The sequence below is a fragment of the Parasteatoda tepidariorum genome, chromosome X2, assembly GCF_043381705.1.
Source record: "Parasteatoda tepidariorum isolate YZ-2023 chromosome X2, CAS_Ptep_4.0, whole genome shotgun sequence".
Classification (NCBI taxonomy): Eukaryota; Metazoa; Arthropoda; class Arachnida; order Araneae; family Theridiidae; genus Parasteatoda; species Parasteatoda tepidariorum.
Window position 1 is genome coordinate 29,660,600 of NC_092215.1, and position 27,739 is coordinate 29,688,338.

The window sequence follows — 27,739 nt, forward strand, 5'->3', positions numbered from 1 at the left end:
CAAAATATTAAATTATTTACATATTTTTAAAATGAATTTGAGTAATGATAAAAATTTGTAACAGTTTTTGTATCGAACGTATTTTATTATACCACATATATAAATAAAAACCTCATTAAAAAGTTATAATTAAATTTACATAGTTTTTTTTAATGATTTGATCATCGTTCAATTTATATCAAGCTTTTTTTTTTTTTTTTGCATGTTCAAATTGCTACACGAAGTAGCAATTTTTTTAGTTATCTAACTATGTACACAATTAGATTATTAATATTCATAATTTGCATAATTTTAATTATTAATATACACAATTTAATTATTGATATACACAATTTAATTATTGATATACACAATTTGCATAGTTATCTAATACTTTTACATTGTAAGTATTTAAGCTTTTTTTAATATTTTTTATAATAATTTAACACTTATTGCAGGTATGCTGGTTATGTACCAGGGCTAAAGTATACCTTTGGTCACACCTATGGATATGATGAAAGTCGGTTGTTTGTAAGTATTTTTATATACAATGAAACCTCTAGGTAAGACCACCTCTGTATAGCGATCTCTTATATTGATAACCACTTTTGGGAGGCCCTGAATTTTTTCCTTCTATTGAGGAAAAACTTTAGAAGAGACCATCAAGACCTCTCCCAGCGACCGGAAAACTTCCGCACCAAATGCGAAAAGTCAAATAGGTTAACACGAAAAAATATTAGTTAAGCAAATAAGTAGATTCAAATGCATTCAAAATATTTGTGAGTGGCTATTATTTAGAGAGCTGTTTTCGACGGTCGCTGAAAAAGATTGTCAACCTTTATTTGCAGCACAGAGTGCACAATGCAATCAATGATTTAGCCTTAGAGGTATAAGTTAAATTATTGGGAGTACAAATTAGTTCGGTCCGTTTTCAGAAGATGGCTCTGGCTGCTATGAATGTTTCATAGTGACAGCTGGTTTCAGTGGTTTCAGAAAGGTTAGACATCTGGTAATAATATTCAGTTTATATTGCTTTGAGTTTCATACAAAATCCCTGTTTTTTACTTTGTTGAATATGTCAAATTTTGTGGTAACAAAGCACCATTTGCGGGAGGTTTTGTGCTTCTGCTTTAATTGCAAGAAAGGTGCAGCTGAAGCGCATCGAATACTTGTAAAAGTTTATGCTGACAATGCTCCAACTGATAAATCATGTAGGGAATGGTTTCGACGTTCCGAGAATGGTGAATGAGGAATGGTGAATGGTGTTGTATACTATCAGCTGCTACAACTTTGAGATTCCATTACAGGCTATCGGTATAGGCTACAGTTGATTCGTTTGAGCCGTGCATTACGAGAAACAACGGCCGGAATACGAGCAAAGACATGACAAAGTTATTCTTCTGCATGATAACGGTCGGCCACATGTCGCAAAAGTCGTAAAAAATTATTTGGAAGCGCTCAAGTGGGATATTTTACCGCACCCGCGTATTCGCCGGACATAGCTCCATCTGATTACTGGTTGTTTCGACGGATGCAGCATGATTTGTCAGGTTACCGGTTCACTTCTTTCGCAGAAATCGAAAATTGGCTCCTAACTTGGATCGCCTCAAAAGACGAGACACTTTTTCGAGATGAAATTCGAAAATTGCCTGAGAGGTGGGAAAAAGTAGTAGCCAGATATGAACAATACTTTGATTAATCTGTTCATTCGTTTTGTTCAAAAATAAATGCATTTTTGATCACAAAAAAAAACGGATGGAACTAATTTGTACTCCCTATAGAAAAAGAGTTAGTTAAAAACAAACTAAACATCTCAAACAAACAAAACTCTCATTTGTGGAAGTAAACAAATTCTTATTATTTAAAACTAAATGCAAAGCTAAACAAAAAACATAATTATTTATTTATTTAAAATACTAGTTCCATTCATAATTGGTCAATTTGTTTTTACACATAATTACATCAATAGGGGTCATTTTTATTTAGTCTAAATTTTATTCATCTATCCCATTTTTATGATCTCAACACAAATGACATTTCAGCCCCATAAAATAACACTGAGTAAAACTAAAATCAATTGCCAAAAAAAAAAATCGTGTACCTTTAATAGCATTATGAAATCAATGGAGGTAATTTCTCAGAACAACCAACCTCCATTAAAGACCATTTTACTGTGGAGCAGAGAGTGGTCGCTAACGAGAGGTTTCACTGTACGTATGTTTTATATCCTATATAGAATTATTAACAATGTTAACATATATATGTTAGTGAAAACTTACAACTGTCATAGAATAAATTGGAAAGAAAACATAAAATGTACGTTATATATCAATGATACTTCAATTATTTAAGTTTGATTTCAAGAAGCATAAAATTTATGACTTTTATTTGGTTTAAATATGTGTGGTTCTTATATAGAATCATATACATCAGTTTTATACAGAAGAGTAACTGTAGAAAGGATTTTATTTTTAAAAAGTATAATATTTCAATTTTATTTTAAAGCAACTACATCATTTATGAAAAAAGAACAACAATTTGATGTTAACTGGTGAATTTTGCTTTCATTTATCGTGCCTGTAATACGTTGTAAAGCATTTGGGTTACCACAGATGTGATGAGATTTTTTTAACTGATTTAAAAACTAAATAAAAGAAAAAGTTGAAAAGAACTTTGGTGCTAGATGCTATATGACCTAATCTGTACTCCATGGGTTCAAATCTGTTATTCATACCTACTACAATCCTTTCCTAACTATGGTAGAGTTACTATTATTAAATAAACGGAACTTAAAAAAAAGAATTCATAGATTTTTAGAAAAAAATCATTCAAATGCAGAAATCTTAAAAACTTTTTTTTCTGCTAATAAAAACTGATTACAAAAACCATACAAATTTAAATTTCTAAATTATTACAAAATTAAGAAATGTTTTTTTTTCATTATGTATAAACTATTTATGCTGAGGAATTTGAGGAATAGTAATGAGTTTGTGGTAATATAAATTCAAATCTATTTAATAGTAAATACATAGAAAAAAGAATTATAAATCTTTAAAACATTAAAATATTTCATGTATCGAAGATAAATTTTTGTCAGCAATAGCTGAAATAACATTTTTGGGACGAAATTTATTTTATTATTACTTTTGTTTCAACTTGATTATTCTTTTATCGTAAATTAATTAATTTAAAATATGTTTCTATATGCAATACTTTTGTAACTACCCTCGAAAATACCATTTACTATTTTATACCACAATAATTTTTCTATGAATTATGTCAGACCCGCCAACTATTAAACCTTTTTTCCATCAAATATTTTAAATGATAAAAAGTTTCATGATCTAACTCGTGTATCTAACTCATGTATAAAATTATTCCAGCAATAAACTTCCGTAAACAACTTCAATTAAAAAATAAAAAAAACTCAATTTTTTTACAGAAATCTTCACATCCAGATTTCAGCTCAGAATTTGCAACTCAAAAGTTGATTCCCTATCAACCAGCTAATCGAAGAGATTCATCTACCACACGTGTCACACAAGATGCATGTCTTCAAAGAAATGGCGTTCACCAGAAAATATCAAAGATTGATGACCTTCAACAACAAAGGCGTGTTCAATGGACGGATGGCAGGTCTGAACAAGCTTCGAAACAAGGTTCTATGGATATTATAAATGCAGATGAATCTTTCATGCAGAAACATGCAGCCATCCAGTGCAGTCTTGAAGAGTTTTTGGAGAAAGAACAAGAGAGAGAAGGGATACGAAGTGCTGCAACCCAATGGAGCGACCAAGAAGCCCACAGGAAAAAGAAATATAGTGCTGCAACTCAGTGGACGCCTGTTGATTTTTCTCCTCTAAAAACAATTCCGGGATATACTGGTAAGACAAGCATGATCTATATTTACCTATATTTACCAAAAACCTAGACAACTTTGCTAGGTTTTAGAAAGGTGATGTTATGACATGTTTTTAAGAGGATTCTAGGACGTAAGAAAAACCCTCCATATCAAATTTTCTTTCCCCATCGCAACCCAGAAAGCATGTAACTTTACGACAACCTTGTGTCTGAAATGCTTAAACTAAAAACCTTTTTTCAATAAAGTAAAAATATTGCAATTTCAAACCTTTCATCCTAAAAGGATTAAAAATTATTTTTAAAGCTTTTTTAAAAAGTATTGTCACTTAAGTGAAATGGTCATTTAGGTCCATGATGACGTTTTATCTGATGTCACACTAGCAATAGGATCAAATTGCATTGTCCATTAAAATTTAATGACAAGGTGGATTTTCGATGAGCATATAAGATGTTGCTATAAGAAACCTTATAATTACCTAAAGTTAAAATTATTTTCACCTTAAGACTAGCTTTATTCAAGGATTTTTCACGCTAAGACAACCTCAATTTAAGGTTTTTACATAGAAGGTTGTTTTCCCAGGTTTTGGATTAGGGTAATGTGAGTAGAATAGAGCAGATTGTCACAGATCTCGTTTTAAGGTTAGAAGGTTTACACGTAAACCGCATAAAAACCTTTTTTAGGTTTACTAAAAGGTTTTTGCTAAGGTAAAATAAACCTTATTTTGCTATCTGGGAAGTAATTTAAAATTTGATTTTTTGGAAAAAGGAGTTCCAGTAAACTTAGAGTAAACCATAAAGTTTCAAAAACTAGTATTTTTGTTTTGTTTTGAATATATCAAAATATAAACGAATTATGGCTGAATTATTTGGTAGTGAGGAAGTTACCTTGCAATAATTTGTTTGCATTTTGAAAACATTTTTTTTTTCAGCATTTGAATGTTCATGGTTTATTCTAGGTTTAACTGACTCGATTTGTTTCTGAACTTTAAATTTTAAAACGAAAATGGAGGTGAAACAGAATTTTCAATGAAAAGTGTCTTCCGTGATTTAGGGACCTCTTGAACCACCAAACAATAATTGCTTTCTATTTAAGGCAATGATTATAATGATGAATAGTTTATACCACTATTTCTGTTAAGTTCGACTCTTCAGTTGTTCTAGAATTAAATAGACATGGTAATTTTAAAACTGTAACATATTCTACCGCATCAAAATTTTCTTGTCTAGACTAGTTCAGTTTCGCCTAAGATTTATTTAGTTACATTTAGATAGGTTCCAGCCGTGATTTCTCTGTGGTTAAGGCACTGAACTGTCACTGTGAAGAACTGAGGTTCGATCCCCACTGATGGCATGAAGAACACCTAGTTTCAACTCGATGGGTACCAGCTTGTCTGGGAAGTATGGGCGTCACTGTGCGCAGTGCTGACCACGTTTTCATAATCATGCCGTAAGTCACGAAATTTTGGGGCCTTAACCATTATGACCCCCTGGCCAACAACGGGCTGTCGTGGGAATGCTTTGTTAGATAGATTTAATTAATCCTAGACTGATTCAATTCCGACTAGTTTAGTTACACCTCAAACAATAAGAGGATATTCAGTTACTCGACTTAATTGGTGAAAAAGGAGATTTTCAGAAACCAAAAGTTAAAAACCAGTCTCAGAACAAAATTTCTATTCACCATTGTTACCTCTTGTATGTTTAGTATAGAAACTTGTCACATCATTATGTATGCAAATCAAACATTATTATTACGATTTAGTTTTTTTTAAAAGCTATAAAATTTGTTTTGTGAAGCAAAGTTATTTTAATTCGCACCACGTTCAAAATGAATTAACTTTCAATTCTTAAATTCAATACAAGCAAACATTATAACTGAAAGTATAAAACTATTACTACTTAAAAAGAGCTTACTATGCTTTCAGATAATTAAACTGGTTTTCTTTAATTGCTGATATATACAATAACTGTATAACACCTATGCTGTGATTCAATACTTACCTAATTATTATATAATATAGTATATAAGACGTCTTACATACTCTCTTAACTTTTGAATGGTGTTAGCTTTGGTTCAAAAAGTGATGTTTAGATGCAGTAAAGTGGCTATGTATTTCAAAATAGGAACAACTACAGCGTCACTTGGAGTAAAACTGTGGAGTACTACCTCCACATGTCATGTGTCAAATATTATTATGTCAAACAGAGAGCAGGAAGTGAAAAGTTAATTGCTAAACTGTTGATATTATTACATTCGGCGTCGATTTAGTGTGAATGAACAACTTGGGTCTATTTAAAATTTCTTTTAAACTTTGTACATCGAAACTAGCTCTTTTTTTCTTTAATGACTAACAGTAATTTTCTTTGATAACTGAAATTACTGGTTCCCTTTATTTCCTAAAATTGCGTTGTCACGTCACAGTATAGAAAATTGCGAGTAAACAATTGTACGTTTTAAGCGTTCTTTTTTTTTAAACATCAATGTCCACTAGAATATCCAGTACTAATTTTAAACTATGTCTATTGTTATTCACTATTGGAAAATTGGTTTCAGCTGTAGTTGTAAAAGTGGTGCTTAGGTGTAGTAAAGTGGCGATGCATTTCACAATTACACCAGTTACAGCGCCACTTGGTGCTAAACTGCAGAATTATAGCTTTCACAGCTCAAAAAGGAGAGTATAAGGAGAAAAGTTAATTGAAGTTTAAGATATTCTTCAAATCAATTAGTAGCGTCAATTTAGTACGAATAAGCACCTTGTGGTTCGTTTTAAAACTTCTCCTAAACTTTGTACATAGAAACTAATTCTTTTTTTTTTCCTTAATGACTAGTAGTGATTTTCTTTGATAAGCGAAATTATCAATTCCCTATTCTTTTTACAGCTACTTTTTACTGCTTTCACTGTTCAAAAGAGAGTAGAAGGATAAAAGTTAATTGAAGCTTAAGATATTCTTCAAATCAATTGGTAGCGTCAATTTAGTACGAATAAGCATCTTGTGGTTCTTTTTAAAACTTCTCTTGAACTTTGCATTTAGAAACTAGTTCTTTTTTTTCTTTAATGACTAGTGGTGATTTTCTTTGATAGCCGAAATTACCATTTCCCTATTCCTTCGAAAATTGTGACGTCACATCACAGTGTAGGAAATCGAGAATAAGCAACTGTACATTTTAAGCCTTTCTTTTTTTTCTTAACAATTATGTCCACTTGAATGTCAAGCATTAATTTTATACTATGCCTTTTCGTAATAAATCAATAATACTATAAAATTTTGTTATTCACTATTTCTCACTATCTAGTATTGCTTCCGAGATCGACACACTGTTTTCTCCCTGGTGGCACAGTAAAGAGGTATCATCTTGAAACACGTAACCATTTTACAATACCTAGACACTACTTTTATATTTTCAGATTCATCAAAATTAAAAGGATGCTTATGGAACGTATAATGTCGTGACATTATACACATTCAATTCCCTAGCAATAATCTTTGTTGCATTAAACCTATTTTTTCTATTTTTACAGAGCAGAAATATAAAATTTGTGTCTCATATTCGAGTATCTTGTCAAAATTATACTTATTTTTGTCAGACGAGGTGTTCAAAAATAAATTAAAATACTAGTAATATTTCTAGGTATCTTTTAATTGGGTAAAATATCGTTTGTTTGTCACTTTTACAGAGATTTTATCACTAATTGCTCTTTCTTGAATTTTAATGTATACAATAAACAAAACTCTAACGAAACTAGACAAAAAAAAGATTATAAAGCATTTAACATAAACAATAATTTAAAGTGAATGTATGAAATGTAATTTTTGACTAAAATAATAAATTATTCAAAAATAATGAAAAATTAGCATAACACTTTGGTAGACGATGTAACAGTACAATTTTAAAATTAAAATAAAGTATATTGAATATTTTTTGCGGCGTTAAAATTTATTTTTTATTTCTAACCTTCGTGAAAAAATATTATTTTGTAAGTTGCAATAGTAAATTTGCGTGACTATTGCTAGAAAATTGATAATTCTACACAAAAATAGCACTATTTTTATCTGTTTGGAATAATATATACTTAACTACCCTAAATAGAGGGGTCATCTATATAAAATACAGTCTTTATTTTCACTGAGTTTGCTTTTTATGCAAGTTGGGAAAAAAATATCTAATAATAAATAAAAAAAATTGAATTAATTTTTAAAAACACTTATTAACCAAGTGTTAACTAAATAATAATTATGGTTCACAAATAATAAATTTTTATCTATCTTGTATGTGTTATTTTAATTTTAAATACTAAATATAGAGTGAACAAAAATTATGTTTTCAAATTTTTTATGCGAATAATGCCTAATACACATTGTTCCATAGTCATTACCCTTTGTACATATTTTTAGAATCTTTATCAGATTTGGAGTAAAAAAGTTATAAAGTACACGAAGAAAAATTCTTGTAAAAATACCGTACTATATAGTAAGGACACTTCTGGTAACAATAATAATAATAATAATAAACATGTTGTTGTTGTTGTCCTTTAGGACAAGGGGTGTGATTGCTCTTGCTTTGCAGTGGCACCATCTATGGTTAAGAATTCGACTTCTTCCACACCCATACGTCACACCCGTTTATCGGGTGGACCCATTCATACATTCATTCATCCACAGATCGTAATTTTAATCTGAACCAAGTAACGATCAATCTCCAATTCAGTACCCCTGAGGTATAATTTGTTATGGGAACATAGAGGACATTGTGACAGGACAGATTCAACATGCACCAGTCATAATTTACTATACGGGGAGAATTCTGCCGTCTAGATTCGAACTCCCGCTCTCACAAATGTGAGCTCAGCGCCCTACAAACCAGGCTTACCCGGCATCAATAATAAACATAATTCTGGTTAATAAAACGAAATTATACGGTTTTTAAACCATTTATTTACTGATTTTTCAGTTCATATAGCTTTTTCGTTGGTTTTATATAGTTTTCAAAATTCTAGTTTTTATTACGACACATTTAGTAAAAAATTACAAAACTGAAAAGTACATTTCAATGAATAAATGGTTTTTATACCCCGTTCAAAGGTATCATGCCGGGATAGCCTGGTCAGCAGGGCACTGGGCCCATGTCCGAGAGTTCGTGGGTTCGAACCCCGCCGACCGAAGACTCCCCGTGTAGTAAAGTGACTGATGCACGTGAAATCTGTAGAGTCGCAAAAGTCCTCCATGTTCCCATAACAAATCAAAACCTCTGGGGGTACTGGATTGGGATCGATCGTTCTCTGATTCAGGTCAAAATTACGATCTGTGGATGAATGAATGGATTTATGAATGGGTCCGCCCTATACACGGGTGCGACGTATGGTGTGGCAGAAGTCGAATTCTTGGTCATAGATGGCGCCACTGAAAAACAAGAAACGCACACTCTGCCTTAAATTTGCTCGGTTTCACCAAGTAGACTTGCCCGTGTGGCAAGTGGCATTAGTAACAACAACAACAACAAAGGTATCATAATAAAATTATCAAATTTTATCACTTATTATGAAACAATATTTTATAGTAAATTTTACTGAAATCATGGCAAAAGCCCTTCTATAAAAATTACAGAGAATATTGATCGTCCCATACATCCCGAAACACGGTAAATTTTACCATATTCCGGTAGTTTCGACCATACTTTTAAGACATAAAATAATAATTAAGAAGGAAAAAAATGCATTAAAATCAAGTGAATTATTCACAAGGAAGTTTAACTAAAAGCAAATTCCAGCATTAAAGGTGAACATTTGAAAACCATTAATTTTACACCAGACAATGAATCTGGTTTTGATTTTTTTTTCTTTTCTTTTACTCTGCATTTCTCAAAAATGTTTCGGCGTCACACTTTTAGCTTTCTTTTTCTCTCTTATTTATTTATTAATCCGACCTCATACGTGTATAATCTTTTTACTTCATTTTCGAAAAAAAAATTCTAAAACTCTATACAGGGTGTCCAAAATTCGACCGATAAATCAAAGGGTGTTAAAAAATCATCTAGAAAATGAAAACTTACCGCAGAACACGGCGATTTAAATTCACAGCATGTAGTCTCTGAATCTAAATGAGACGACAGAGATCAGTTGAGGTTTGCCCCACCTAAATTGAGGTTTGTTTTACACATTTGCGTTCGCAAAATGCGTAATCACCTCGATGTAACGCATCTAAGAAAGTATATTGAAGGCTCAATTTTACTATTATTTTAATATTTTACACATTACAAACATTAAAACTGCGTTAAATAAAGAACTTCATGATCTGCTAGACATTTACAGGGAGAAAAAAATTCTGAAAAAATTACCGCACTGTATGGTATTGTCATTTCTGGTTAAAAAAATCATAATTCTGGGAATAAAAACTAAAATACACGACATTTAAACCATTCATTTGGTTATTCTTCCGTTCATATGGTAATGGTTTACCGGAAATTCTGGTTTTCAAAATTATAGTTCTTAGTACCACACATTTAGCAAAAAATACAAAACTGAAAAGTAAATTTAACCGAATAAATACCTTTTATGCCATGCTCTAAGATATCATTATAAAATTAACAATTTTAATCATGTATTATAAGACCATATCTTATTGTTAATTTTACCAAAATCATTACCAAAGTGCTTTGGTAAAAATTACCGAGCTTTTTGGTGCTCCCATTGAACCAGAAACATAGTAAATTATACTATATTTTGGTTCTTTTGAAAATAATTTTTCTCAAGCAATGTTTAGCTGAAACATTCACTATCTTATTTGTTTCGTGTGTTTAAATACAGTTTCGACAAACCCAGTATTATATTTTAATGCTACTTGAATAAAAGTAATAAAAGAATAATTTGTTACTAGTTGTAATTGTATCTAAAAATATAATATTTCAAAGGAATTATTTCCACCGAATTTGATTTCTTTTTGATATCATATATTTCATTAAAAACATTTAAAAAAAAATTTTTTTTACCCAATATATTTGATTTATGCTTTCTGAATTTAAAAAACGCTTACTTTAAAAGTGTCTTTTGTTGTCATCATATGAAAAATGCAAATTTGTATTCTTGTCCAATTTGAAAATAATTCCTTCATTTCTATCACCTTTTTTTAATAACTTTAATTTTATAACTTTAACTTTAAATTTGCAAATTGTCACGGTCAAGTTTATTTTTAATTGTTCAACAGCATAATTATTATGCATTTTTTGTAAAAAAGAAGGTGATGTAATTTTAAATGTTAGTCAGAAAAACCCCAAAAAATTACTATTCTCTTAGAAAATAAATAATAAATCTTGTCTATCAATTTTCAGTCCATTTCTTAATGTGTAGAGTAACGTAGCTCATTTTTGAGTTGCTGATTTTTAAGAAAACGATATTTTAAATCTTGTGTCATAATATCGATATAACAAAAAAATATTATTCTTTTACGAACCGCAACGATTAAATTTTAAAGCAATCAGTTTACTTTTCGCATTTTTTTTTAATATAAAACTTCAATCTTAAGTAATTTTAAGGAACATATGGAAAAATTTTTATTTAATAATGTAATATTTTTGAAACACTGTACCAATAAGGTTTAAATTTCTAGAATTTATTTCCTTAAATATCAATTAAATAAATATTTTATTTTCAACAAAAAATATTCATTTGGATGTATTTTGTTATAAGAATTTCTGTGTTTTGTTTTTAAAAATTTATTCCGTTTAATTTCTCTTTTTGCTTTTATTCGCTGCTATTATTCCTTCAATTTTTTTTTCAGAACTCTAAAACACAGTTTTTTTTTATCAATTACCATATAAATAAAAATAAACAGTGTAAAAAAGTACTATTCTTGACGTTAGGATGATTACTTTTGTCATATCTAATCACGTAACTAATTATTTGTAGTGTTCGGAAACTATTACTCTCAAATTGCTTTGTACTAAAATACAATTTTCACCACAAAACACAATTATAGAAATAATTGAAACAGTGCCAGGTGAGAACTTTTTATATCTTCAGAATTATTATTTGAAATGTTGCCAAACGATTTTTCAAAGTAGTACTTTACATAAATTCTTTAAATCAATGTTATCTTTAATATTAGAATCCAAAAACGTATATCGATATTTTTGTTGGTAAACACTTTTATTAGTTTAAAGTTTTTAATGAAAAATGTTAATAACTGTGAAAATTTTTATGTTCAATTTATAATCTGCGTTACGCTTTTTATACCAACCCCTTCATAAAATTTTTTCTTTAATAATTTAATCTTTTTTTTTAAATTTTATATTTTATACCCAGCATTGAACAGTTATATATTATACCTTCAGCTTTTCATTGCAACTCTGCAGCTTTGCATTTTTGAGCGCAACCCAGAAGACAAGGGAACTCCTGGATTAATCATTTGGACAAACTAGCCATCGTGGAGGACTTTTTGATTGAAAAACCCACATTTGCGTTACATGGAGAGGAAGACCACAAAACCTCCCATAGTTAGCCCGTCGGCAAGGGTTTCTAACCCATTATCCGTCTACCACTGAGAATATTTTACGTCAGCACTGTGGTCAGTGCGAGCCGAGAGCAGATTTCGTATCAACCAATCACGGCTGGGTCAGATCATTGACAGGCATCATTGACGCTCTATCCTTGAGCCAATCCGGCTCATATAATTCTTTTATTTCTTTACTTATAACTGAAAAATCTTTAATTCTTTAATTTCAAATCTTCACATCAGTACAAATCGAAGGGGGAAATTTCCAACTTTGCCAGTACCATTTATTGTGATTTCATTTTATAATTTTATTATTCACTTGACCTGGCAAGGGTTTTTGATTTTGTTAGATTCATCGAATATATATATATATATATTTTTTATCTTTTGAAAAAAAAAACAATGCTCGTGTAACAATATTAAAGGATTTCGCTTTTGTTAGATGCGTAGAGTATGGTTTTTCTACCATTTGAAAAGGAGATGCTCGTGCAATAATATTAAATAATTTAACTTTTGTCAAATACATACTGTATTGTTTTCCTACCATTTGAGTGAAAAAGATGCTAATGTAACAATATTAAATTAAACAAGCTAAAGAAAAAATTCCAAAAACAATTATATTAGACTTATTTTTTTTTTCAAAAAAGTAATGCAATTGTCTGCAAGAATCCCTGATAAAAAAATTCCAAATCAATTGCAATCACGCGAGGTTTTACTGTATTAATCCCTGAATCATTCTAATTGGAGTATTAATAACAAAAATCTCTTACGGTGTTACTTTAATCTATTATTGATTTGAAGGACACAAGAACGAGTATCGAAAAAGTTTTTTGTTGAAGATGAAGATTATTATCCAATTGTTTATATTTCGTTCTCAGATTTCCTTTACGAGCAAACAAATGTAATCAAATTGAAATCTAGTTGAATGAAGAGTTATACTGAACTAAAAGTAAGAATATATACACTCTTATATACACAGATATATATATCTTAGGATAATTATTCTTTATTCAGAAATATCGCATTAATTTATACCAATAGATTTGTCTTGATAACGACTATTGGTTTCCCCATTTTTAGTTTCTCATTATATTAATTTTTATTTTATTATTTGTGTCTATATATATATATATATATATATTAAATAAAACGTACATTATAATTAAACATTGAAAATTACGTACATTATATTTTATTTCAATGCTTGAAAATAGCTAGGAATTACAAAAATGAGCAATAAATGACCATACGTTTTCAAAGTTTCATAAATTAATATTTGAAAATTAAGCATGATTTCCAAATATGAGTACTAAGAGACTACATTTTATTTATAGTTTTATTAATTAACGTCTAAAAGCATTNAGTTGAGGAATTCATGAATTGGTTATTAATTGTTTTAATTTATTGCCAAGGCTCTTTTTCTTAGACAAGTTCAATATTTCAATTCATTCAAATTTGAGGACGAAAAAATATTGTGAAAATTTAATAGCGTATTTTTAAAAAAAACATTTGGCTACCGTGTAATAAGTAAGTAATGGAAGTTTGTGAAATAAGCAGATATATTAAAGATTTTTTATTTATTGAGGAAAAGAAATAAATGAATGTTAGATTTTAATAATTTTGTCTCATGAAATTTAATTTTTAAATGGTAAGAAATATGTTTTGCATATTTTTGCATAAGGATGAGTTTTGATCAAATATATATTATAATCAAATATCAAATCAATCATATCAATATCAATATTAAATCAAATATATATAAAAGTCAATCAAATTTATATTTAAAAGCTAACTTCAAAAATTTTTGACTGTCAAAATGAAATTTGCTTTACGAATCCTTAAACCTGAAACTAATTATTAAATAATACTTTTGGACAAGATTAAAAGGCATTTATTTCTACATGAATTTTTGTGCAAATTTCGTCAATATCATTTTGTTTATACATTTAAAGTATTTTACAATCAAAATCAGTTTAATATTCCTATTTTAGAATTCTTTCTAAAATGATGAGTCCAAATTTGTAAAAATTTACAATTTGCCTCACTTTTTTTTAACAACTACTGAATATATTATGGTTTATAAAGGATGTTCTAAGGCATATAATATCCTAAATAATATTTTTACATATTGCAGGTCATTTACCAGGAAGAAATAATGTCAACCCAGGGAAAACTTTTTGCCAAGAAATGGATGCGTTGCTTACGACATTCAATCCGAAGCAAGCAACCATCTATCCGATGTCTAGACACAACTTCACGTCCGCATTGCAGCAACTACCCGAAAGACCTCCAGAAGGAAAGGATGATCCCTACTTTGACAACAGACCCCCTTCTACATACGCAAACAATTATCCAATTCCTGGTTACCAGGGATTTGTTCCCCATGTAAGGACATCCACTTCTTCCTTGGGAATTCGTTACATCAAAGCTGTAGAAAAAAGTTTAAATGCCTTGCACACCCAACAAAACAAGAAGGCTCTTGCAAAATGTTTATCTGATGAGGAAATAGCAAACTCACCTAAAAAGTTATTGGACAAACGACCACTTCATACGCCTAGACATAAACCACATCCTAGACAGCAAGCTCTAGACGAAAATGATTGGAGAATAGTGTACAAAAGACCACCTTCAACTTATCTTGACTCTAGTAAGACATACATACCTGGTTACAGAGGTTTCATACCTAAACTCAAAGGCTCCCCTAATACGGTTGGTGTTCGATACAGTAAAGCTGCATTACGGTGCTTGGAAAATGCACATAAAGCTATGAAAACACAAAATCCAGACGATGCGCAAGAGGTAGAACATCAAGAGAATCAAGAGTATCTATCAAATGAGCAAGAAGATGGTGATGAAAATAAAGAAAATGAAGAGCATATCGATGAATCTGAAGAAGTAAACGATACTGGAAATCCACCCAAAGGTGAAAAGACAGCTAGTAATATGAAAGAAAATCGTCTTCAGCGAAATGTGTCTGCTGAAAGACCATATAAACAGCAGCATTCTGACTATTTAAAAGACAGAAAACCATCCACTTATAGAAGTGATGAGAGACATCCCATACCTGGATATCAAGGTTTTGTTCCAAGGTTAAGAGACTCACCGACGACGTTAGGTCTTCGTTACACAAAAGCAGCTATTAAATCATTAGAAGATGTACACAAAAAACAATGTAAGACGACTAGTTAACTACTTGATTTTCTTTTAGTTAATTAATTGCAAGCGTTTGTGCAATATTCACAAAAGCTTATACACAAGAAATATTTTTTGTTAAACGGTAACTATTTCAAGACACTTGCAATAATTGAGGCAAGCAGTTCCAAAATAAGCTCAATCCATTGTCACAGAGTGTTCAGGTTTCGGATTTTTTTTTTTCAATGACATTTCAACAACACGGGCATCTGAAAGGCATATTTGTTGGCCACTCTTTCAGGGGCACCATATTAAGTTGGTTAACTTTGCTCCCACAGTAAAGACAGATAGTACAGAGAATGAAAGAGCATTCATGTTTTGTTCGGGATTCGAGCCCAGAACCCTTCTAATGCAAGGCCAGTTCCCTAATCCCTACACAGATCTGTCTGTGGGTTCTTGATGTTGAGCTCAAGGTTTATTTGAAGATAATTTTCCTTGATACAAAATTTATTTTTAAAGCAAACCAGTGGTTTTTGTTAGTTTTTATGATGCTAAATAATTAAAAAACTATTTTTTTAATTAAGAATTTTAATTAAGTGAAAACAAAAATAACAATTTTTTTGAGCTTATTGAAAATAATCATTCTTGCTTCATGATGCTTCATAATTGCTCAAAGAAATAAAGTGCAAGCACCTAATTTAAACAAAGATGTTGTTGGGAATGGGCTGACTTTGGAACTAAACGCCTCAATTTTTTTTTCAATTATAAGAAAATGAATGCTTATTGAACTATTATAATAACTATTTTAAATGAAAACGAAATTGACTAATATATCTTTTCTTTCAGTAGAGAATCTTATTACCGGTTTTCTTTCTCTTAATTAATAGTTTGAAGCACAAATTTATTTGTTCAAAAATTTAGATGTTTTAGAATAAAAGCTACTTCCGAATTTCTGCTCAATTTTTGAACTTAGTATAAGATAATCTGATTTCCACGCAGAATAGAAATTTTATTTCTTTTCATCAGTCAAATACAAAAAAAAATGATATTTTGTAATCACAAAATAAACAACAACATTAAATAAGTAAATAATAATTAAATTTTTTCAATTTTCGATTAAGCTGTTACTGTTTGAAATTAAACAAATTTTTTAAGAAATACAAAAAAAAAATCATTTTAAAATGTACAANAAAAAAAAACAATAGAAAAGATGTAAAAAGAAAACAAAAAAAGAAGGAAGGAAACTTTTACAATTCTAGTTATTCGTCGCCAAAAAAGTGCTGAACTAACGTTTTGGTAAATGGGGTGTTTTAAACTTATCCAACAATTTGTTGCTGCATGCATTTTTTCCCCACTTGACTGAGTTTCAATGAAGAGAAAGGAGAATCATTTACACCCCTTTTACTTATCTCACTGGGTGGGACCGTGGTCGAGTTCAAGTGAAAAACCTTCCTTCTGAAAACTGCCGTAACAGGGGAACTCAAAATCTCAGACCCTACCGGAATGAAAGAGTTAATTGCTGATATATACATTAACTGAAACTATGTTGTAATTCAATGCTAATCTAATTATTATATAATATAGTATATAAGATGTTTTCCATACACTCTTAACTTTTGCATGGTTTTAGCTATGGTTATTAAAAAGGTGTTTGGGTGTAAAAAAGTAGCTATGCATTTCAAAATGAGAACAACTGCAGCGCCACTTGGTGCAAAACAGTGGAGTTAGTATTCATATGTCAGGCAGAGAGTATAAAGAGAAGAATTAATTGCTAAGCTGTAGATATTATTACAGTCGATAAGTAGGACGAATAAGCACCTTGTGTGTCTTATAAAAACTTCTTTTAAACTTTGTGCATCGAAACTAGTTCTTTTTTTTTTCATGACTAATAGTAATTTTCTTTGATAATTACTAGTTCCCCTTATTTCCCAAAATTGTGTCGTCACGTCTCAGTGCAGAAAATCGGGAATAAACAACTGTAAATTTCAAGAGTTCTTTTTTTTAAACATAATATCTAGCATTAATTTTAAACTACGTCTATTCGCAGTAAAGCAATGATGCTCCCCAATTTTGTTATTCACTATTGGAAAATTGGTTTCAGCTATAGTTATAAAAGTGGTGCTTAGGTGCAGCAAAGTAGCTATGCATTTCAAAATGAGACCAGTTACAGCCCCACTTGGTGTAAAACTGTGGAGTCAGCTTTCACGGCTCAAAGAGAGAGTATGATGAAAAAAGTTAATTGAAACTTAAGATATTATTCGAATTGATTAGTAGGGTCAATTTAGTATGAATAACCACCTTACGGTTTTTCTTTTAATCTTCTTTTAAACTTTGTATATAGGAACTAGCTCTTTTTTTCTTTAATGACCAGTAGTAATTTTCTTAGAAAGAAACCGAAATTACCAATTCTCTATTCTTTTTACAGCATTCACAGATCAAAAAGAGAGTATAAGGATAAGAGTTAATTGAAGCTTAAGATATTATTGAAATCGATTAGTAGCGTCAATTTAGTGCGAATAAACTCCTTGCGGTTCTTTTTAAAACTTCTCTAAAACTTTGTCTATAGGAACTAGTTTTTTTTCTTTAATGACTAGTAGTAGTTTTCTTTGATATGTGTAACCGAAATTACTAATTCCCCTATTCTTCCAAAAATTGTGACGTCACATCATAGTGTAGGAAATCGAGAATAAACAACTGTACATTTTTTAGCCTTTCTTTCTTTTCTTAACAATTGTGTTCACTTGAATGTCAAGCATTAATTTTACACTATGTCTTTTCGTAATAAATCAACGATGCTATGCAATTTTATTATTCACTATTTCGCACTATCTAGTATTGTTTCCGAGATCGAAACACTAACTCCACTGTTTTCCACCTGGTGGCACAGTAAGAAGGTATCATCTTATAACACATAACCCACTTTATAATACCTAGACTCTACTTTTATATTTATAGATTCATGAAAATCAAAAGGATATTTATGGAACTTAATAAGCCCTCTGCATAGTGAATGCCGTGACATTATAACATTCAATTCCATAGCAATAATCTTTGTTTTATTAAACCTATTTTTTCTATTTTTACAGAACAGAAATATAAAAATTTATATCTCATATTCGGGTATCTCTGAAGTTCTCAAAATTATATTTATTTTCGTCAGACAAGGTATTAAAAAATAAATAAAAATGCTACTAATATTTCTAGGTATCTTTTAATTGGATAAAATATCTTTGGTTTGTCGCTTTTGCATACCTAGATTTTATCACTAAATATTCTTTCTTGAATTCTAATTCGTGCAATAAGCAAAACCCTAATGAAAATAGACAAAAAGATTATAAAGCATTTAACCTAAACAATTATTTAAAGTGGATATATGAAATATAGTTTCCGACTAAAATAATAAAGTATTTTAAAATAATGAAAAATTTACACTTTTGTTGGACAACGTAACAGAATAATTTAAAAATTAAAGTAAAATATATTGAATTTATTTACGTTGTTATTTTTCTTGTATTCCTAATGTTCGTGAAAAAATTTTTTTTTGTATGTTGCAATAGTAAATTTGCGTGACTATTGCTTGAAAATTGATAATTCTACACAAAAATAGCCCTATTTTTTATCTGTTTGGAATAATATATACTTAACTACCTTAAATAGAGGGGTCATCTATATAAAATACCATCTTCATTTTCATGGAGATTCCTTTTTATGCAAATTAAAAAAATATCTATTGATGAAAAAAGGTGTTTGAATTAATTTTTGAAAAAACATATTAACCAAGTGTTAACGAAACAATAATTACTGTTCACAAACAATACATTTTTTTCTGTCTTGTAGGTGTCATTTTAATTTTTATTTCTAAATATAGAGTGAACCAGAATTATCTGTTCAAATTTGTTATGCGAATAATAGCTAATACAGATTGTTCCATAGTCATTACTCTTTGTACGCATTTTTAGAATGGAGATTATTAGATATGGAGTCAAAAAGTTATAAAGTACACAGAGAAAAAAAATATTGTAAAAATACCGTACTACATAGTAAGGATACTCCTGGTAATAATAATAAACATGTTGTTGCTGTCGTAGGCCATTAAAGGGAAGGGGTGCGATTGTTATTGTTTTCCAGTGACGTCATCTATGGCAGGAATTTGACTTCTAAACTCATACGTCACACCCGTTTATTTGGCGGACCCATTCATTCATCCACAAATCTTAATTTCGACCTTAATCGAAGAATGATCAATTTCCATATCAGTACCCCCAGAGGTATAATTTGCTATGGGAACATGGAAGACTTTGTGACCTGAGTGATTTAACGTGCAGTCACCATTTACTACACGGGGGTTCTTTTGCCAGCTGGATTCGATCTCCCGTTCTTAAGAACGAGACTCCAGCGCCCCACCAACCAGGCTATCCCTGCCTCAATAATAAACATAATTCTGGTTAATAGAACCAAATTATACTGTATTTAAACCATTCATTTAAAATTTTCCTGTTCATATAACTTTTCCCCTCATTGTTGTTTTCAAAATTGTGGTTTTTATTCACGCACTTTTAGAAAATAAAATACATACCTGAAAAGGGAATTTAACCGAATAAATTATTTTTATACTCCGTTCAAAAGTATCATGATAAAATTATCAAATTTTATCCCTTAAAACCATATTTTATTGTTAATTTTACCAAAATCGTTACCAAAGCGCTACGATAAATTTTGTAGCTCCCATAGATCCCGAAAGACAGTAAATTTTACCATATTTTGGTAGTTTAGACCATACCTTTAAAACACAAAATAATAATTAAGAAGAAAAATAATGTATTAAAACCTAACGAATCTTTCACAAGGAAGGTGAGCTAGAGACACAAAGAAATTTGAACATTGGAGGTGAGCATCAGAAAAAACCTTAACTTTTGACCAGACAATAAATCAGGTTTTAATTTTTTTTTAACACTGTCTTTCTCAAATATGTTTCAGCGTTACAGTTTAATAGCTTTCTTTTTCTCCCTTAATTATTAATTTGCGACTTCATACATTTATAATCTTTTTTCTTCATTTTTGAAAAATTTCTAAAACTCTATACAGGGTGTTCAAAATTCGACCAATAAATTCAAAAGGGTGCTTAAAAATCATCTTGAAAATGAAAACTTACCGTACAACACGGAGATTTAAATTTACAGCATGCAGGCTTTGTGTCTAACAGTGACAACTGAAATTATTTGAGGTTTGTCCCATCTAAATTAAGGTTAGTTTTGCACATTGCATTCATTCTGGCAAAATTACCAAATTGTATGATATTTCTGGTTTAAAAAAATCATAACTGTGGTAATAAAAACCAAAATATACGGTATTTAAACCATTCATTTTATTATTCTTCCACTCATATGGTAATGGTTTACGGAAATTCTGGTTTTCAAAATTATAGTTCTTATTACCACACATTTAGTAAAAAGTACAAAACTGGAAAGTAAATTTAACCGAATAAATGACTTTCATGCCATGCTCTAAGATATCATTATAAAATTAACAATTTTAATTACGTATTATAAAACCATATTTTATTGTTAATTTTACCGAAATCATTACCAAAGCGCTTCCGTAAAAATTACCGAGCTTTTGGGTGTTCCCATTGAACCAGAAACATGGTAAAATATACTATTTTCTGGTGCTTTTGAAAATAATTTTTTCTCAACAAATAAGATAGCAAATGTTTCGCTGAAACATTTGCTATCTTATTTGTTTCGTGTCTTTAAATACAGTTTCGACAAACCCAGTATGATATTTTAATGCTGCTTGAATAAAAATAATAAAAATAATTAAAGAATAATTTGTTACTAGTTGAAATTGTATCTAAAAATATAATATTTTAAAGGAATTATTTCCACCAAATTTAATTTCTTTCTGATATCACATATTTCATTAAATAAAAATTAAACCTCTTTAAAAAAGTAGAAAAACACGTTTGTTGTTCTAATTTTTTATATTGTATTGTATTTTGTGAATGCTTTCTGAATTTAGAAAACGTTTACTTTAAAAGTGTCTTTTGTTGTCATCATATGACAAATACAAATTTGTTTTCTTGTCGGATTTGAAAATAAATCCTTAATTTCTATTAACTTTTTTAACTGTGCAAATCATCACGGTCAAGTTTATTTTTAATTGTTTAACAGCAGAATTATGTTGCATTTTTTTAAAGTGATGTAATTTTAAATGTTAGTCGGAAAAAAGCCAAAAAATTACTATTCTCTTAGAATATAAATAGTAAATCTTGTCTATCAATTTTCAGTCCTTTTTTAATGTGTAGAGCAACGTAGCCCATTTAAGTTGTTCATTTATGTTGATCATTTTTAAGAAAACTATTTCAAATCTTTTGTCATATCAATATAACAAAAAAATATAATTCTTTTACGAACCGCAACGGTAAAATTTTAAAGTAAGCAGTTTACTTTTCGCATTTTTTTATAGAACTTAAATCTTAAATTATTTTAAGGAACATATGACAATGAAAAAATTTTATTTAATAATGTAATATATTTGAAACACTCTAATACAGATTAAATTTCCAGAATTTATTGCTTTAAATATCAATTAAATAAATATTTTATTTTCAACAAAAATTATTCATTGGGCTGTATTCTGTTATAAGAATTTCTGTATTGTATTCAACAAAAAATATTCATTGGGCATTCGGTTAAAAGAATTTCTGTATTGTATTTTTAAAATAATTATTCCGTTAAATTTCTCTTTTTTCTTTTATTCCCTGCAGTAATCTTTCACTTTATTATTTCAGAACTCTAAAACACAGTTTTTGTCTGTCAATTAACATGCAAAAAAAGCATAAACTGTGTAAAAATGTACCATTCTTGGTTTTGAGACGTTTACTTTCGTCATATCTAATTACGTAACTAATTATTTGTAGCGTTTGGAAAACATTACTCTCAAAATGCTTTGTACTAAATTACAATTTACACCAAAAAACACAATTATAGAAATAATTGAAACAGTGCCAGGTGAGCACTTTCAATGCATCCAGAAATATTAGTTGAAATGTTGCCAAACAATTTTTCAAAGTAGTACTTAAATTCTTTAAATCAATGTTATCTTTAATATTAGAATCCAGAATAGTTTATGGATATTTCTGTTGGTAAGCACTTTTAAAAGTTTAAAGTTTTTAATCAAAAATGTTAACTGTGATAAAATTTTATATTCAATTTATAATCTGCGTTGTGCTTTTTATACCATTTCCTTCATATAAATAATTTTTTTTATATTTTATACCCAGCACTGAACAGCCGATCCAATTCTGCGTTTACGACTATCAATGTAACTTTTTAATTTTGAATCCAACTCAGAAGACAAGGGAATTTCTGGATGACTCATTAGGACAAACTAGCCATCGCGGAGGACTTTTTGATCGAACTAACCCACATTTGCGTTTCATGGAGAGGAAAACCACAAAACCTCCCACGGTTAGCCCAATGGCAAGGGGATTTTAACCCATAATCCATCTACCACTGAGATTATTTTACGTCAACACTGTAGTCAGTGCGAGCCAATAGCACATTTCGTACCAACCAGCTACCGCTGAGTCGCATCATTGGCAGACGTCACTGAAGCTCTATTCCTTGAGCTAATGTGGCTTATATAATTCTATTTCTTTATTTATAATTGAAAAATCTTGATTTCTTTAACTTCAAATTTTCACACCAATACAAGGCGAAGGGGAAAAATTCCAACTTTGCTAGTACCATTTATTGTGATTTCATTTTATAATTTTATTATTCGCTTGACCTGGCAAGGATTTTCGTTTTTGTTAAATGCATAGAATGTAATTCTTTTTTACCCTTTGAATAAAAACATGATCGTGTAACAACATTAAAGGATTTCGTTTTTGTTAGATACATAGAGTATTATTTTCCCCCCATTTGAAATAAATAGATGCTGATGTAACAATATTTAATGAAACAAGCTGAAGAAAAAATGCCAAAGTGAGGCTTTACGGTAATAATCCCTAAATCATTTTAATTGGAGTATTATTAACAAAAATCTCTTACAGTGTTACTTTAATCTGTTATTGATTTGAAGAATGGGTATGGAAAAAGTTTTGTGTAGAAGATTATTATGCAATTGTGTATATTTCATTCTCACATTTAATTTTCGTTTTCACAAAAGGCAAACAATTGCAATTTTTTCTTGCTAATCAAGAGCTCCATAGTAATGAAACAATGTTTCACAAAAAATTAATTTTTAAACAATAAAATGGATAGTTTTAAAAATGACTCGAAAGGTGAAGCGGTAAGAGAAACCCAATAGGACACCTTCATCTCTCCAGTTCTTAATAAATCAAAAATGTAAGTGATATGTAAATGTTAGAATAGTTTTCACCAAGAAAAGTTGAGGAATTCATGAATTGGTTATTAATTGTTTTAATTTATTGCCAAGGCTCTTTTTCTTAGACAAGTTCAATATTTCAATTCATTCAAATTTGAGGACGAAAAAATATTGTGAAAATTTAATAGCGTATTTTTAAAAAAAACATTTGGCTACCGTGTAATAAGTAAGTAATGGAAGTTTGTGAAATAAGCAGATATATTAAAGATTTTTTATTTATTGAGGAAAAGAAATAAATGAATGTTAGATTTTAATAATTTTGTCTCATGAAATTTAATTTTTAAATGGTAAGAAATATGTTTTGCATATTTTTGCATAAGGATGAGTTTTGATCAAATATATATTATAATCAAATATCAAATCAATCATATCAATATCAATATTAAATCAAATATATATAAAAGTCAATCAAATTTATATTTAAAAGCTAACTTCAAAAATTTTTGACTGTCAAAATGAAATTTGCTTTACGAATCCTTAAACCTGAAACTAATTATTAAATAATACTTTTGGACAAGATTAAAAGGCATTTATTTCTACATGAATTTTTGTGCAAATTTCGTCAATATCATTTTGTTTATACATTTAAAGTATTTTACAATCAAAATCAGTTTAATATTCCTATTTTAGAATTCTTTCTAAAATGATGAGTCCAAATTTGTAAAAATTTACAATTTGCCTCACTTTTTTTTAACAACTACTGAATATATTATGGTTTATAAAGGATGTTCTAAGGCATATAATATCCTAAATAATATTTTTACATATTGCAGGTCATTTACCAGGAAGAAATAATGTCAACCCAGGGAAAACTTTTTGCCAAGAAATGGATGCGTTGCTTACGACATTCAATCCGAAGCAAGCAACCATCTATCCGATGTCTAGACACAACTTCACGTCCGCATTGCAGCAACTACCCGAAAGACCTCCAGAAGGAAAGGATGATCCCTACTTTGACAACAGACCCCCTTCTACATACGCAAACAATTATCCAATTCCTGGTTACCAGGGATTTGTTCCCCATGTAAGGACATCCACTTCTTCCTTGGGAATTCGTTACATCAAAGCGGTAGAAAAAAGTTTAAATGCCTTGCACACCCAACAAAACAAGAAGGCTCTTGCAAAATGTTTATCTGATGAGGAAATAGCAAACTCTCCTAAAAAGTTATTGGACAAACGACCACTTCATACGCCTAGACATAAACCACATCCTAGACAGCAAGCTCTAGACGAAAATGATTGGAGAATAGTGTACAAAAGACCACCTTCAACTTATCTTGACTCTAGTAAGACATACATACCTGGTTACAGAGGTTTCATACCTAAACTCAAAGGCTCCCCTAATACGGTTGGTGTTCGATACAGTAAAGCTGCATTACGGTGCTTGGAAAATGCACATAAAGCTATGAAAACACAAAATCCAGACGATGCGCAAGAGGTAGAACATCAAGAGAATCAAGAGTATCTATCAAATGAGCAAGAAGATGGTGATGAAAATAAAGAAAATGAAGAGCATATCGATGAATCTGAAGAAGTAAACGATACTGGAAATCCATCCAAAGGTGAAAAGACAGCTAGTAATATGAAAGAAAATCGTCTTCAGCGAAATGTGTCTGCTGAAAGACCATATAAACAGCAGCATTCTGACTATTTAAAAGACAGAAAACCATCCACTTATAGAAGTGATGAGAGACATCCCATACCTGGATATCAAGGTTTTGTTCCAAGGTTAAGAGACTCACCGACGACGTTAGGTCTTCGTTACACAAAAGCAGCTATTAAATCATTAGAAGATGTACACAAAAAACAATGTAAGACGACTAGTTAACTACTTGATTTTCTTTTAGTTAATTAATTGCAAGCGTTTGTGCAATATTCACAAAAGCTTATACACAAGAAATTTCTTTTGTTAAACGTTAACTATTTCAAGACAAATGCAATAATTGAGGCAATCAGTTCCAAAATAAGCTCAATCCATTGTCGCAGAGATTTCAGGTTTTGGGTTATTTTTTCAATCACATTTCAACAACACAGGAATCTGACGGGCATATTTGTTGGCCACTCTTTCTGGGGCATGATATAAAATGGGTTAACATTGCTCCCACTGTAGAATACAGAGAATGAAAGAACATCCAAGATTTACAGAGAATGAAAGAACATCCATGCCTTGTCCGGGATTCGAGCCCAGGGCCCTTCTGATCCCTACACAGATCGGTCTGTGGGTTCTTGATGTTGAGCTCAAGGTTTATTTGAAGATAGCTTTCGTTGACACAAGACTTATTTTTAATGCAAACCAGTGGTTTTTGTTAATTTTTATGACGCTAAATAATCAAAAAACTATTTTTTATTAAAATTTTTAATTAAGTGAAAATTGAAAATAATCATTCTTGCTTCATAATTCTTGATGCTTCATAATTGCTCAAAGAAATAAAATGTAAGCACCTAATTTAAACAAAGTTGTTTCTGGGAGTGTGCTGACTTTGGAACCAAACGCCTCAATTTTTTTTCAATTATAAGAAAATAAATGCTTATTGAACTATTATAATAACTATTTTAAATGAAAACGAAATTGACTAATATATCTTTTCTTTCAGTAGAGAATCTTATTACCGGTTTTCTTTCTCTTAATTAATAGTTTGAAGCACAAATTTATTTGTTCAAAAATTTAGATGTTTTAGAATAAAAGCTACTTCCGAATTTCTGCTCAATTTTTGAACTTAGTATAAGATAATCTGATTTCCACGCAGAATAGAAATTTTATTTCTTTTCATCAGTCAAATACAAAAAAAAATGATATTTTGTAATCACAAAATAAACAACAACATTAAATAAGTAAATAATAATTAAATTTTTTCAATTTTCGATTAAGCTGTTACTGTTTGAAATTAAACAAATTTTTTAAAAAATGCAAAAAAAATCCGCTTCAAATGTACAAAGTGCTCTCTAAAAACAATAAACATTGAATCAAACTGCAAGAAGAACAAACTGAAAAGAAAAGTTAAATAAAATCTTTTCAGATAACCAGAAACCATGATCAAAACTCCAAAATATTTTTTCTTCATAGACTGAGTTTTAAAAGCCGATGATATTTTAGTCTTAGACCAATAACAATAAATCATAATTTTAGTCTTCAGCACAATAACTTTAACTTTAAAAATGCATGGCAATTACGTTTACTAAACAATTTTGCATTTTTTAAGTATTTCTCTATTATTTACGTAATCAGTATCATAAAGTAGCATTTAATATCTAATAAGTATTTGAAAAGGGATTCTATATTTAATAATAAGTACTTCAAGGTTAGACTTATTATCCAACAAGGAACTTAAACTGGAAGTTTATATCTAATAAATATCTTTAAGCCGCACTTGAAGAGTTGGGAGATTTAATTTTTAATAAGAGTAGAATTTAATATCTAATAAGTACCTTAAAGTGAGACTAAATATCCAATAAGAATCTTCAACAGGAAGTTAATGTCTAATAAATATCTTTAAGTGGATTTCAATTTCTAATAATTGAGTGATTTAATATCTAATAAGTATGGAATTTAATATATAAGAAGTATTTCAAAGAGGGACTTGATACACAATTTCCTTTGTTAAAAGTTGCGACATAAATTAATAACTTATCTAGTAAATTTAAAGCTTTAATTCGAAGTGAAATGCTTTTAATATACTGAAACATAGTAATTAGTGGACGAATGTCTTCAAAAGAAGATTTTCTTATGCAATATAAGCTGAGTTTATTGCTTCTAATATTGCAAAAATGGACATAAACAGTAAAATGTGTTTCAATCATTAAACAATTATAAAATAATCTCTTAAATCCCTTTTCACCTTTTCGATTTTAAAAATTACGTGCTATTTCTAAGATCTTTCCCTCTTTTATA

General features: G+C 29.7%; 1 protein-coding gene across 2 annotated transcripts in view; it reads left to right on the top strand.

Moving 5' to 3' along the window:
- LOC122269161 (uncharacterized) overlaps window positions 1–25,830 on the top strand; it is a 51,981-nt gene extending 26,151 nt beyond the window's left edge. The window contains exons 3-5 of one of the 2 annotated variants that reach the window (XM_071188253.1): window positions 438–510; window positions 3,422–3,863; window positions 24,624–25,830. In XM_071188253.1, coding sequence (XP_071044354.1) covers window positions 438–510; window positions 3,422–3,863; window positions 24,624–25,678 — 1,570 coding nt within the window. In that variant the 3' untranslated portion in view covers window positions 25,679–25,830. Of the gene's footprint in view, window positions 1–437; window positions 511–3,421; window positions 3,864–14,461; window positions 16,406–24,623 lie in introns of those variants that run through there. The other variant, XM_043041020.2, reaches the window with a different exon arrangement.
- Window positions 25,831–27,739: the final 1,909 nt, after the last annotated feature.